The sequence below is a fragment of the Octopus sinensis genome, linkage group LG16, assembly GCF_006345805.1.
Source record: "Octopus sinensis linkage group LG16, ASM634580v1, whole genome shotgun sequence".
Classification (NCBI taxonomy): Eukaryota; Metazoa; Mollusca; class Cephalopoda; order Octopoda; family Octopodidae; genus Octopus; species Octopus sinensis.
Window position 1 is genome coordinate 682,110 of NC_043012.1, and position 15,042 is coordinate 697,151.

At 36.8% G+C, this 15,042-nt stretch overlaps 1 protein-coding gene and 1 long non-coding RNA gene across 2 annotated transcripts in view; both read left to right on the forward strand.

Moving 5' to 3' along the window:
- The window catches only part of LOC118766461, a 17,057-nt gene extending 16,703 nt beyond the window's left edge, over positions 1-354 (forward strand). Inside the window, exon 4 of the long non-coding RNA XR_005002395.1 lies at positions 273-354. This is a non-coding gene — a long non-coding RNA (uncharacterized LOC118766461). The remainder of the gene's footprint in view (positions 1-272) is intronic.
- Positions 355-6,610: 6,256 nt separating this feature from the next.
- Positions 6,611-14,613, forward strand: LOC115220574 (protein EFR3 homolog A-like). The gene is made up of 2 exons (XM_029790726.2): positions 6,611-6,920; positions 12,166-14,613. The coding sequence occupies exons 1-2, from the start codon at positions 6,863-6,865 to the stop codon at positions 14,577-14,579; spliced, it is 2,472 nt and encodes an 823-aa protein (XP_029646586.2). The 5' UTR covers positions 6,611-6,862; the 3' UTR covers positions 14,580-14,613.
- Positions 14,614-15,042: the final 429 nt, after the last annotated feature.

Here is a 15,042-nt window from a genome sequence, read left to right on the forward strand (position 1 = left end):
CTGTGTGAATAAGCATAAGGCCAGATTTGAAATAGTAGAATTTTATCCGTCGATCTCTAAACCATTATTATGCAAAGCTTTACTAAGATTTATAGTACCATAGATATCGGAATTAGATAGAAATTGAAACACGGAAGGCCAAGAAACTATACGTGTATATATCCGGCCAATGACGAAATTATTCATACTATAATATATAAACTAATAGTCATTGACTGTACAAATCCTTACAAATCAAAGATCTTTTAATCAGTAATAACAGTCATTTGCAGTAAAGACCCGCTTCAGTCATGAATGTCCATGGGATTGCACCTAGATAGTTACCATTCGAGGTAAAAGTCCAGGAAAGGTTGTATTGAGGGCCAGCAATCTCCCAGGCATACTAGCCTCCCCTCTCCTTGCTATCGATGATATCCAAGGGAAAGGCCAAAGCCAATACAGCTTGGCACCTGAGACGTCGCAGACCATTTCTACAGATGAGCGAACTGGAACGACGTGATATATAGTGTCTTGCTCAATAACACAACACACACCGCGGTCCGGGAATCGAACTCATTACCTTCAATCGGGACAATGATGAAATATCTAAGATGAAGTATGACCGTCCTTTGCCTGTATAAGCATCTACACACGGTCTGGCATAGAATGCACTGATGCTGAACACATGTTTTTCAAGCCTTCGTCATGGTACCTAGCCTTAATAACAGCACAGATTAGCTTCTGCATCATCGACCAGTCGACTTTTACGATTCTGCGTTTGATTATAGCTCATAGGTTTTCAATGGGGTTAATGTCAAGAAATTTTCCAGGCCAATCGAAAGCGCATTTTTCTGGAAGTACAACACGGAGCGAGATTCAGCTGGAAAATACCGTCTCTATTAGGGAAATCTTTTTGTGTCATCGGAAGCAAGTGAGCCTATAGGATAGCCTTGTATTTATTACGATTCCCCATTCTCTTGGCATTAAGCCGTCCGGGAGTTCCAGCACCAAAGCAGTACCTTAGGTACGTGTTTTGCGTTTGTTGAGTGTGCCCTGGCCGATGACGCTCACCTTTGCTCCATCTCACTACCACTGACCTGTAACCCATGCACTTCAAAATGCGATTCATCCGAATATATTACCTTTCTCTACTCTTTCTGCTTTCCACCCAGCATGATTACGTGTCAGTGCAGACGTTTTCTCATCATAATAGCTGTCAATGAATATCTACGTACCGGCTTCCTGGTAGATCTACCATATTCAAGGAGCCTTCGGTAAGCTGTTGAAGACGAAACATTTACATAACTGAAGCCAAATATTTCTGAAGGCCTTTGCTGGTTTTCCTTGGATCATTCACTCTATTTCTGATCAAGACCTCATCATCGCAAGGAATTTTTTTTGCGCCGTCTGCTTGAACGCCACTGTCTTCAGCTGTCTTCACAATTTCACCGACAGTTCACTTTGCCAGATTCAATTTTTCAGCAATCTGATACTAAAACCAAATTTTTTCTAAGAGTTACACTTGCACGCTTCCTGGGAATGCTATTCATTATGAATTTAAAGGCTAATAATGAACACATTCAGGTACAACAACACAGAGCGAGCTCTAGTGTAGCACTGAACGAAATGCTGGAGCGAGGCTACAACTTATTAGATGCCATATGTCACCACTACTCTATTCTAAACGGAAAACAGCAAAATCTTCATTAGTTTAGTCACAGATTAAAACATATGAAAAGGTCACCAAATTCGATCCTGTCCGGATTACTTTACACTCTACTGAATGCCCCCGACCCCGGACAAACGACTGACTTGTTTAAATTCGTTACAACCCGATGTATATGTAATTGTTAGATCTGAGAATTTCGAAAAATGCTGACACTCAGATAAATTCATTTTATGGAGCTGGGCGCAGCCACTTAAAATGTTTGGTATTCACACGTGCGTATGCGTGTGTGCATGTGTTTGTGTATATATGTGTGTGTGTGAGTGTGTGTATGTGTGTGTGTATGTGTGTGTGTGTATATATGTGTGTGAGTGTTTGTGTGTGTGTGGTGTGAGTGTGTGTGTGGTGTGTGTGTATGTGTATTCTGGCAAAATGAGTTTTACCAGCATTTCAGAAGGCTAGCCTTGTCAAATTCTGTGTCACGCTGCATCTTCGTGAGAAGTGCGTTAAGTGTACACGTATCTGTGGTCTACTCAGCCACTTGCACGTTCATTTAACTAGTAGGGTATTCGGTTGATTGGATCAACTGGAACCGTTGTCATCGACACCGATGGAGCGCCAGCAGTTAGTTTATATGTACGTATGTATGTGTGTGTGTGTATATATATTATATATATATATATATATATATATATATATTAATTCAGTCATTTGACTGCGGCCATGTTGGAGCACCACCATTAGTCGAACAAATAAACCCCAGGACTTATTCTTTGTAAGCCTAGTATTTATTCTCTCGGTCACTGTTGCCAAACCGTTAAGTTACAGAGACGTAGACACACCAACATCAGTTGTCAAGCGATGATGGGGGACAACACACACACACATATATACGACGGGCTTCTTTCAGTTTCGGTGTGACAAATGTACTCACATGTCTTTGGTCAGCCCGAACTATAATAGAAGACACGCAGTGGAACTGAACCCGGAACCAAATTCAAAAATGAGAACATAAAATAAATAAAAGTATGGAAAAACAACTTTTTTCGAATAACGAAAGAAACAAATAGAGAAACAAGACAGGTAACATAAAGAACATTCCCTTCATCAGTTGTCCCCTGTTTTATCTACTCTGGTTTTCGAAGGTTGGGACAAGACGTGATTTCTTTAAAACTGTCCCTCCCTCAAAGCAAGTTAAATAAAATTTTTATGAGAGTTAAAATTTTGCGGAAGGTTAAATTTTGCGGAGGGTTAAGGGATAAGAAAAACAGGACAGTAAGAACACAACAGTAAAAACAAACGGTGAGGGCTGTTAAGCCATAACGATGTGAAGTGGTGAACGCTGGAAAAACGAGCTTTGAGAAGAGACAGGCAAAAGCACGTCTTGTCTTTAGGAAGGAAGTGAAAGCAAGTAGAAGAAAGAAAGATAGAAAGCCGTTGATCACATGTGAGCAACGAGAGAGTCAAGGAGGAAGAGTGAGAGAGAGTGGGAGCAGTGAAGGGGAGAGAAGAGTTACAGAACGGATGGGAGAGAAAAACAGAAAGGAAGAAAAGGAGAGGGAGATAGAATAGAGATAGGGTGTAGAGTGCGCATCGGAATTATTAAGATAAAATTTACTTGGAAATGGATGCGTGGCGTTCGATCAATATAAATATATGTGTGTGTATACACACACACATGCTGCATGTTTGCGTGTATGTATTCATGTATTTATGCATGTATGTATGTATGTATGTATGTATGTATGTATGTATGTATGTATGTATGTATGTATGTATGTATGTTTGTATGTATGTATGAAAACAACGGACAACAACATGTAGAAAAAGGCAATACAGGACGGTTAAGTTTTAGTATATATCATATTATTTTAACGCTTAGTAGAAAGGGAAATTGTGGCAGTGGTTCAGACTATAGACCTTCATCGGAAAAAATATAAAGGGAAGAAAGCTGTTGGCAAAAAATGGCGTACGAGATGCTAGGGTCAGGCAGGAATGTATCTTTATGAGGGAGGGTTAAGATAGGAGGTGATACATTTGTTCGGTTGTGTGCAGGTGTAGGGGTTTACCCGTGTTTTGTGATATGCATAATGGTTGGGAGTGCAGTCTATGCATGTGGGTAGAGGTGTTCGATCGTAAAATATTTGTCTTGTGAGTAACGTGAACCGAGAATAGATTACTTTGTGAAAGAGGCCTCCGAGTCATGTAATCTCTCTATATATAAACCGCAAAATGTATGTCTGTGTGTGTGTCCTTTATAAAAATCCACAATTTTTCAGTCAGAGGGTTCGCACTATCTATGTTCATTTAAAACCGTCCAAGGGTGGTCGTGCACATCTTTACATTTCCCCAGTCACCCCGCCAAGCCATTAAAACAATCAATAGAAGTGACTTTTTTGTTAATTTTCTATCCAAAACCCAATCAAAATGCCCGACACTTGATACGCCAATTGAATGCCAGCTAGCTGTATGTGATAGGTCGGAGATTTGGACAGTGCTCGCGTGTATATGCGCACGTACGCAGCTGTATATGCATGCACTAGCACTATGACCCGGCAACGCCGGGTCATAGTGCTAGTTACATTTTAAAAGTGTTACATGTGGTGTCAACATTTTCGTAGAATAATTGCGACCTGGTCCTGCCTTGCAGTCTCACCTCACCCTTACAAAATTATAAAGCAGTGACCAGGTAGCAACTGTGTGTGATGCATTTGGATCGTCCATGAAATAAAAGTAAAAGTGACTTTCAGGTTTGATCTCAAATTTGTCACACGGCCAGTAAGTTCGAAGGAGGGAACGAGTCGATAACATTGACCCCAGTGCTTTACTGGTACTTCTTTCATCGATCCCCAAAAGGATGAAAGTCAAAGCTGACATCGACTGAGTTTGGACTCTGAACGTAAAGGCGGACGAAATGGCGTTATGCATTTTGTCCGGCGTGCTAACGATACTGATAGCTCACCACCTTAGATTTATGCATTATTGAATAGCATGCTTTTTCCACCATGCAATTTCTCTCTCTTTCCATCTCTCTCTCTCTCTCTCTCTCTCTCCTTCTCTCTTCTTGAATATTTGTTTCAAATTGTGGGAAAAGGCCAACAATTTTGTGGCAGGGGTTATGTTTATTATATCGACCCCAGTTCTTAACTGGTACCTATTTTATCGTCCCCGAAGAGATTAAACTCAAAGTCGGTCTCTGCGGAGTTTGTATGCAGACCATACGGACGGACGAAATGTCGCTAAGCAGGTTTCCCGGTATGCAGATGAGTCTGCCAGTTCACTACCTTCGTAAATACCAAATGCATATGTATATACAGACAGAGAGAAAGAGAGCGAGAAAGAGAAAATGAGAGAGAGAGAAAGAGAGAGAGAGAAAGCGAGAGGGAAAAAGAAAAAAGAAGATAGATAGACAGAATACAGCCAACAGTCACTAACGAGGAGGTATGGATAAATAATAGTATGTACCATACTTTCGCACATTCTTTTAGGTACCCATGTATCATCCATAGACATAGACACCCTCCCACTCATCCTTGGTTTAGGGGGACATTGAAGATGCAGCAGTGAGAGAGAGAGAGAGAGAGAGAGAGAGAGAGAGAGAGAGAAAGAGAGTTTCACAAGAAATCGTTTGGTACTTATTCACAACTAGTGCAGCCCAAAATGAAACGCTTTATTCGTGAACACAACACGTCACCCTGTTCAAGAATCGAAACTACTACCTTGTGATCATCAGTCAAGCATTGTCGCAAATCACATAAAATCCTTTGTCGAAATATAGGTAGAATTTCATTTTGTTGCATTATATATCATTTAATTAACCGTCTAATTTTATGTTACAGTTTTAAATTATCTGATAAATAACTGAAATTGTATCAAGGAAAAAGCGATTTATATCTTGCTTATTTGTCAAGAGTTTCATTATTTGTTCATCCACACGATATCCCTAACGAGCGACGAAAATTCCACTGGAAAGTTCCTAGTACCTTTCTGTTTTCTACTTTTCTTTTCTTTTTTTAATAATGCTTTCTTAACTTTTATTTTCAATCGTAGAAGTTTACTTTTGTCTGAATGCTTCGGTAATACAGAAGGAACCTTTATTTTCTGATTATGCTTCGAGTGTTTTACATTTTTAATGAAATATTTATAAAAATGTCTTCGGTTTTTCAGTAATTTAATGGGTTGGCCAGTTTGCATCAAATGCATTAATTTTTTCGCTCGAATATGTTTTAAATATAAAGCAATCTTTGATTGTTTAACACGTTTTTTGTTTTTCTTGACACAGATGCACATTTTATCAGTTTTGGGATATCTACAGGACCTATTCTTGAAAAATATCTTTTCTCGCTTTCTTCTGCGAATCGCGTTCAAGCAATTTAGCATGTCGCTTTTTGATGAGTTTGCCAACAAAGATTTCTTCTTTATTAATTCTACTGGAAAACAAACCCACACTATCGTTTCGTTAATAGCATACGAAAAGTTCGACTTCTTACGTCTTTTCAATTAGAAATTTCTGTTTTGTGTTTTCCGTATCTTTCGGTCCATTCTTTCCTCGAATACACACTGTCTAGCCACTTCTTAAAGTTCATTTTAGACGGAGAAAATACAAGTGTTTAATAGGATAGTATTGTCGAAAGATTCATTGTGTTATATGTTCGTCTGTGTTCATATGATGTATAAAATTATGAAAGAAAGCGAGAAAGAAAGTATACGTATATGTGTTTGCACGACTGTGTATATACATATATAAACATAAATACATACGCATATATATACATACAAACACACATACGCATATTCATATAGATTTATGCGTGTGTGTATGTGTGTGCGTGTGTGCATGCGCGCGTATGTAAGCTTACGAATCAAAAAATATGGCCGATTGTTTTAAAGTAATATGACGTCACAAAACATTGCCTAAAATCAGACGACATATTTTTCCTTTTATTTCTTTAGTTTATTGATTTATAGCGTTTATTTGGATAAAAATATCATCATTTGAATTCTTATAGGTTTCAAACTTAACTGTTATTATAGACATTATGTAGCTTTAATTGTTGTTTTGCAGCACATTCATAAAGATTATCATACCGCATAACATTGGTGGAATTCGCAGATATGGAATGAGTGTTGATATTTACCGAATATTCATTTTATTCCTATTTTTACAGACATTAGATAGAAGATATTTTAAAAAAAAATATCGTATATTTTTCAATAATGTGTAACCAGTCCCTTCAAGATCCAGCGAATCAACTTCCAAGTTGTCACAGACTGAGTATATGATCGTCATCATCGGCTGTTTTATCACTGCATTATTGTCGCTGTCATCGTCATGGTATTCATCAATACTCTCTTCATCATCATCATCATCATCATCATCATCATCATCATCATCATCATCACTTCTATCACTTCACCACTATCACTGCCACCATCACTAGCAACACCCCACCCCACCCCGCCACCGCCGCCACCACCATTAATCGCCAACATCATCTTTCGTTTAGCACCGTCGGCGCCACTTCCGAATTCTTTTAGCTTTCATGTTTTACTTGTTTCAGTCATTAGACTGCGGCCATGCTGAAGCAACACATTAAAGAATCTTTGTCGAACGAATCGACGGCAGAACTTATAATTCTCTCAGGTCCTTTGGCCAAACCGCCAGGCTGCAGAGACATAAAGACACCAACACCGGTTGTCACGCGCTGGTGGGGGGGGGGTCAAATATAGATGTAATCACACACACACACAGGTACACACACACGCACACACATACGCACACACGTACACACACACACGCACACACATACGCACACACATAGATACACACACGCACGCACGCACACACATGGGCTTCTTTCAGTTTCCATAAACCAATTTCATTCATAAGGCTTTACTCGGCTAGGCTATAGTAGAAGACACTAGACTAAGGTGCGACGCAGTGGGACCGAACGTGGAACCATGCGGCTGGGAAACAAAATTCTTACCACACCACGCTTGCGATTCTTTATGTTCTGAGTTTAAATTCCGTAGGGGTCGACTCTGCTTTTCATCGTTTTGGGGTCATTAAGCACAGGGGTCGATGTAATCCACGAAACCTCACGCGCAGAATGTCAGGCCAGGCTTAGCGGCATTTCGTTCGTTTTTACATTCTGAGTTCAAATTCGGCCGAAGTCGAGTTTACCTTTCAAACTTTTGAGGTCTGGGGTTGATGTAATCCACTAGCTCCCTTCCTCGAAATTCCACGCCTTGTACCTATAGCAGTAAGGATTATTATTATTATTATTATTATTATTATTATTATTATTATTATTATTATTATTATTATATTATTATCATTATTATTATCATTATTATTATTATTATTATTATTATCATCATCATCATCATCATCGTCATCATTATTATTATCATTATTATCATTATTATTATTATTATTATTATTATTATTATTATTATTATTATTATTATTATTATTATTGAGTGAGAGGGCAGTACATGCAATCAAAGTGACACTAGGGTAAAATATATGAAGCCCAGTATACCCATCATGACTACCCGTCTGATAAGGGTACACCAGACACATGCATCACAATCATATGTGCGCGACATGGTGATCTCATATCAAGATAAACAGCACATGACCTTGCAGGTGGGGCCCAGTTCGAATTTTCTTCTGGTCGAGTAACCCATCCCGCTCAAAAGGTCCCTGAATAAAGTAAGTTTGTTAAAGTATGTTGAACGAAGCACCCATGTTTCCAGAGGTGAATTATTCAAACCCCCCCAAAATTCCTCTCAACACATGGATATAATGTTCCGCGACTACTTTTGTTTGTGATCAGAGATGCACATATCGTCAACATCCAAGGAACATGCTCAAATGGTTAAAGTTAAACAAGTGACAAGCAAATCTCCGGTATTGAGCAGAATATTTGCTGGAGACCAACTTTTATACCAAGACAAAACAATGTACAGGATAACACTTCCAACCAGTTAAGATCAAAAGCCATGAGAGCCACTGCCTGGTACTGCTTCATCATCATCATCATCATCATCATCATCACCATGATCCTGATCATCATTATCATCATCATCATCATCACCCTCACCACTACCATCATCATCATCATCATCATCATCATTATCATCATCATCATCATCATCACCATCATTATTATTGAGTTTGCAGAAAGGCGACGAGCTAAAAAAAAATCCTTAGCTCGCTAGATAAAATGCTTGACATTTCGTCCTTTTTATTTTTAGATTTTGTGATCGAATTCCGCCGAGGTCGATTTCATGTTTCATCTTTTCAGGGGTCGATGAAATAAATACCAATGAAGCACTAGGTTCGATGTAATCGAGTAGCCCTCCTGCCCACCCAAAAAAATTTCAGGGTTTATAACGTACAGTAGAAAAGATTATTATCATTGTTGTTGTTGTTATTAAGAAAAAAAATGAAATTGTTGTATACACTGCTCAGGTGCACTACAACTAAAAATAGAAAAAAGTTGGCACCAGGTGTGCTGTTGGCGAATTTCAGGAAGTATGGAAGATCTGAAGGATGTAGTGTCTTGACAGCTAATAATTAATGCAAGTGGTTTATTCCATACTTTGGTAATTCTGAGGGTGAAAACATGTCTCCGAAGGTCGTGGGTGCTGTGTTGTGTTTTGGTCTTGTATGCATAGCTGTGGTTATTGCTGCTGCTACCGCTACTGCTGCTGCTGCTGCTGCTGCTGCTGATGATGATGATGATGATGATGATGATATTGGATAACACACTGGCAGGATCATTAGATTAGGTGGTGGCATAATTTTCATTTTAAATGGCTGCAACATTTCCTTTCAAGTTAAAGGTCCGAAACTATAACTTCCGCTCTCTGCAATCCTGTCACTTGAGACCCAAACACTGTCACGTGCGCTATCTCAACTCTTCTGACTAAGACATTCAAACAACTTCCTTCGTCTTACTATTCCTCTGTTCTTGTTTGGAAATTTGTCTTGCTAATCCTCTAATCTTGTATAGTAATTCGTTTGCCTTACTCTGCTTCTATTCTTGCTCAGTATTTCCTTCAACTTGCTATTCCTCAATCCTTGTTTAGAAATTCATGAAACTATTTCCCTCCTCTTATTAAGCAAAGTCTTTCCCCTACGATTCTTCTATTCTTGTTCAGTAAATAATCTTACTGTTCCTTTATTCATGCTCTGTAATTCACGCATCTCATTATTCCACTATCCCTCTTCTTCAGTAATTCATGTCATACTATTATTCCCCCATGCTCGTTCAGTAACTCTTTTCTCTTACTTTTCCCCTATTCATGTTCACTAAATCTTTTATGTTATTATTCGGTCCATTCTTGTTCAATAATTCATAAGTCTTATCATTCATCTCTTCCTGTACAGTAATTCAGTTCCCTTAATACTTTCGCAGTTTGTGCAGTAGTATATCTTACTATACCACTATTCTTGTTGAGCAATTCCTGTTTTATTATTCCTTTATCACCGTTCGATAATTTCATCCCCCCCTTATTTTTTCCCCCTTTTTGATTGATTTTTCTGTATAAGGATAAAAACAAAACAGGAAAAAAAAAAAACTAACCGAAAATAAAAAATTTTAATCAATAAGATGGCGAAAACAAAAAAAGGATCTAGTTACACCAAATAATAGCAATAATAATAATAATAATAATAATAATAATAATAATAATAATAATAATAATAATGATGATGATGATGATGATGATGATGATGATGATGATGATGATGATGATGATGATAGTAGTAATAATAATGATGATAATAATAATAATAATAATAATAATAATAATAACAATAATAATAACAATAATAATAACAATAATAACAATAACAACAACAAATAATAATATTGATATCAATAATAATAATAATGATAATAATAATAATAATACTAACAACAACAACAACAACAACTTTTAGACACCATACTACGTAAATGTCAGATAAAAACTTGAGTATGTATATATATATGTATTTCAGTGTGTGTGTGTGTGTGTGTGTGGAGGGGGTATTTGTGCGAATGTGTTTGCGCGCGCGTTTGTGTGCTTAGAGCTAGAAATAGCTGATAAGACCAGCATATCGATATAACGTGCTATATGCCCAGAGACAGAAGTCATTAGTAATAAGACGCTCTCCGATTGGCTGCCAGAAACGTCGTAATTTGGTTTTCATATTTTATGAATCTTTACTGACGATATCAAATCTAAGGCAGGGGCAGAAGGAGAGAGAGAGAGAGAGGAGGAGGTAGAACAAGAGGAAAAGGAGGAGGAGAAGGATGGGTAGTAGGAGGAAGAGGAGGAGAAAGTTATATAGAGGCAAAGAATAAGCGTGGGGGAAGGGAAGATGGGAGACACAGATTGATATCATACGATATTGATATGAGAGAAGAGTTATCATGTAAAATCGTTCTTCAACCGCACTTTATAATATGAAGGGATATTATAATAAGGGCTTAAAGAGTGTATATATATATGTGTGTGCGTGTGTGTGAGTGTGTGTGTACGTATATATGTACAGGTAGACGCAAATTTAGACATATATATATATATATATATATATAAATAAAAAATAAATTAATTAATTAATTAATAAATAAAATAATATATAAATATAAAAATATACATACATATATAAATATATATTTGTATATATATATATTTAAAATTTATAAGTTTAAATTATTTAAATAATTTTTTAATTTTTAACTTTTATATTTTTAAATTAATTTTATGTATTGGCTTATGTTTTTCACTGTTTGATTTGCCTAATAGTGGTTTTATCTTTCATATATATATATATGTATATATATATATATATATAAACAATTGCAGCGTGGAAGATGTTTATAAGCCATTTATAAACACACAAAAAAAGTTGGATTCACTTCAACATTTAAATTTAATTTGTCAAAATATTTTCGTCGCTTTGAAACCGCGATCTATTCACTGACAAAATTTCGTGCTGCATCTCAATTTTGTCAATGAACAGGTCGCAGTTTCATATATACGACGGACTTCTTTCAGTCTCCGTCTACCATATCCACTCACAAGTCTCTGGTCGGCCCGAAGCTATAGTAGAAGACACTTGCCCAATGTGCCACGCAGTAGGACTGAACTCGGAATCATGTGGTTAGGAAGCAAACTTCTTACCATGCAACCACGCATACGCCTATACATACATAAAAATAGATAGATAGATAGATAAACAGGCATACGCGTATATATATATATATATATATATATAGTGTGTGTGCGCGTTTGATTCTAAATCGGCCCTGTATTGCATAATAGAACATCTATTTCAGTAGATTTACACTATTTGGGAGAAAGTCAAACATCACTTTTTGTTTGCTAAACCATGAAACTCTAAACAAAGCCCTATTACTTTTCTTCACCCATTTTCTTTATTTTGCTAATGAATAAAAAAAAAAAAGGAATGATAATTTTCATCTCAACATAATTTTTTTTTTTTTTGTATATCCCAGGTTGGCGGAATTCCTTGAGAATGATTAGATCGAGATTATACTACTTATGTTGCATGTCTCTAAAGCCTCGACATAAAAAGTTGATATCGAAAGTCTTTCCAGCCAATCCTGATGATGGTCTTATAAAATGCAGACTGGATAAGTTACTACTTTATGCTTCCTCTAAGCCTGATAAGTTTCTTGAGATTGCCGAGAATTTTGCCCAACGAATCAATAGAGATTTATACCGTCATTACCGAATTAGTTATATTTTCCTCTCCATGGAAGCTCTGTACGAGTTACTTCTGGCGTCCCGTGTGCATGGACTCCATATACTAACACCGACTTATCTAACTGTGATTAAAAAATTACTTGACAACAACTGTATCGATCTGCAAGTGCTAGCAACGGATTATTTTATAAAGTTTACTTACATAGACGACGATACGCAGACCTACTACGACTGGTACGACCTCTTTGTATTACGCTTTAAAGATATGTGTTATTGCAAGAGCGCAACAGGGCTGACTAAATATCGAATTCGAATAACTGGTTTGCGTGGAATTCAAGGAATAATACGCAAAGCTATCAATGATGAACAAGAATTGAGTATTTGGCAAAGTGAAAAGATTCAGAAAATTGTATCTTCGCTCCTTTACAACATGCATGATGCTTCACCACTGTCGCCAGAACAGAGCTATTTAGAAGATGTTTCTTCCCTCTCTTCTACTGCAGAAAAAATATTCAGTGATCTTATAAACCATGCTACGTTCGGTACAATCAAATCAATACTAAAGCCTGTTTTAATCCACTTCGATTACCATCAACTTTGGGTGCCAAATGAGTTTGCGGTGAAAGCTTTTAAAATCATAATGAATTCGATTCAAAGCAAATACAGCTATTTAGTTCTTCAGATGCTGGTCTATCACATGGATAACTACATAGAAAATGAACCAGTAATCAAGACAAATATCATTGATGTTGTTTTCCAGAATGTGCTGATTGCTTCGCCATCTTGTGTCTTTCCTACGATGCTGGAAGTTTTTGATTCTTTACTAAAACATTTAAAACACTCCGTTCACTCGGACCACTCAGACTGGCAATACAGGGAAATAGAAGAGACATTCCAAAATACTGCCGCTAATACTATTTGTCAAATAGCAAACAGGTTAACGTGCTATCAGAAGATCGATGCTATGATGTTTCTATTGGGAAAATTTCCAGCGGATGGCACAGGCCAAAGTTTCGAAATCCTTCAGATTATCAAGTTACAGAAAATGATCCTTATGGTTCTTCATAAAATTTCTAATGAATTACGTTTTGTTGTCGGAATGAACGCTTTTTCTCCCGAGTTTCTTGTTCTTCTATTAAAAGTATCACAAAACAAAAATCCCCGTTTTAGAATGAGAGTTGAACAAATTTTACACGGCCTCTTAGACAAACATCAAAATACAACCGTTCTTAGTAAGGTTTGCCTGTTGAAAGATCTGTCCGAGATAAAATTCGAAATAACACCAAGAGTTGACGAAATATTCATGAAGAAAAATGGGTATATTTTTTATCAGCATATTTATGAAAGTATCGAACTGGAAAATAATGATATTGAAAACTTTGAAATGATTTATTGCACAATGGCTTTGATTGCTGTCGAGTTTGGCTGTAGAGATATTATAGTTGATCTCTACAGATTAGCACTCGATATACAAGACATGGTAACCATAAACGCCTATCTTTCAACGAAACACTCGTTTGCCGTACACAGCCTGATAGCAGCTTACATGAGCCTCTTGAGCAAGTTATTTTTTATTGCAGGTATACAGGATCATATAAGTGAAATAATTGAACTCAGAAGTCATGAAGCTAAGAATTTGCTCCCTGATTTTGTATACTGTAACAAATCTGCGGCAAAAGTATATCCGAAAGAGTTTGTCATAGACGAGAGTTTGTTGTTTTCTCGGAAGCTCATCTTTGAATATTTTCAGGCCGTTAGCGCTATCAACGTAGAGTTAAACACATCTGTAAGGACGAAGAAATCGTTTTCAGTCGACAGTACTAGGAGTATAATGGATATGGCCACCCCTGCTAATATTTCTGATAGTGAATTTGAACAATTTCAACGTATGGTACAGGGTTTTGATAGTGATAAAGAATTCACATTTGACGCTATGAAGGAAGTGCTAACAAGGAAAAAATTAGATACAGAAGATAATGATAATGACAAACGAATACAGATATTTAGAAAATTTAAGTTTGGAGCATTCGAAGACATGGTGCAAACTTCGAAAGATAAGCAGATAAATTTTGAAGCTAGTTTGAAAAAAGCTCTTGCCACCTTCACTGACTCGCCAGATATATCTTTACATGTATTACTTGACAAAACCCTAGATCCTTCTTACTTATATGAAGACATTCAGATTCCCGTAAGTATTTATTGAGAAAATTAAAATGAATAAATAATGCTTATCATACCATTTGTCTTTGAGCAAATTTTCTGGTCTTGCTATTTTCAAAGAAAATGCAACAGAACAATTTCAATGTACATTCTTTGTTTTTTTTTTTGTTATGTTCTATGGATACATTTAAAATAATCCTCTTTGGTTGGTATCCGTACTACACCTATATCATCACAGGTGAAACTGAAAATTTTTCAGTTGGAAGTTTATAATCAACAGCATCATCATTTTGAAGTGTATCTCTATAGATTTTCTATAGAATTTAGAGCCAAAACTGAAAGTTACGTTTCGTATACGAATACGTCCAGGCAAACAATGCAATCGATGATAGTAGAAAAGCAGGTAATGGGTGTATATACATATTTCTGGGGTTATTGCTCCTTCATCAGCCCCACATCGAATCCATTAACTATCCACGTATACATTGCTTAATGCATCCATTAAG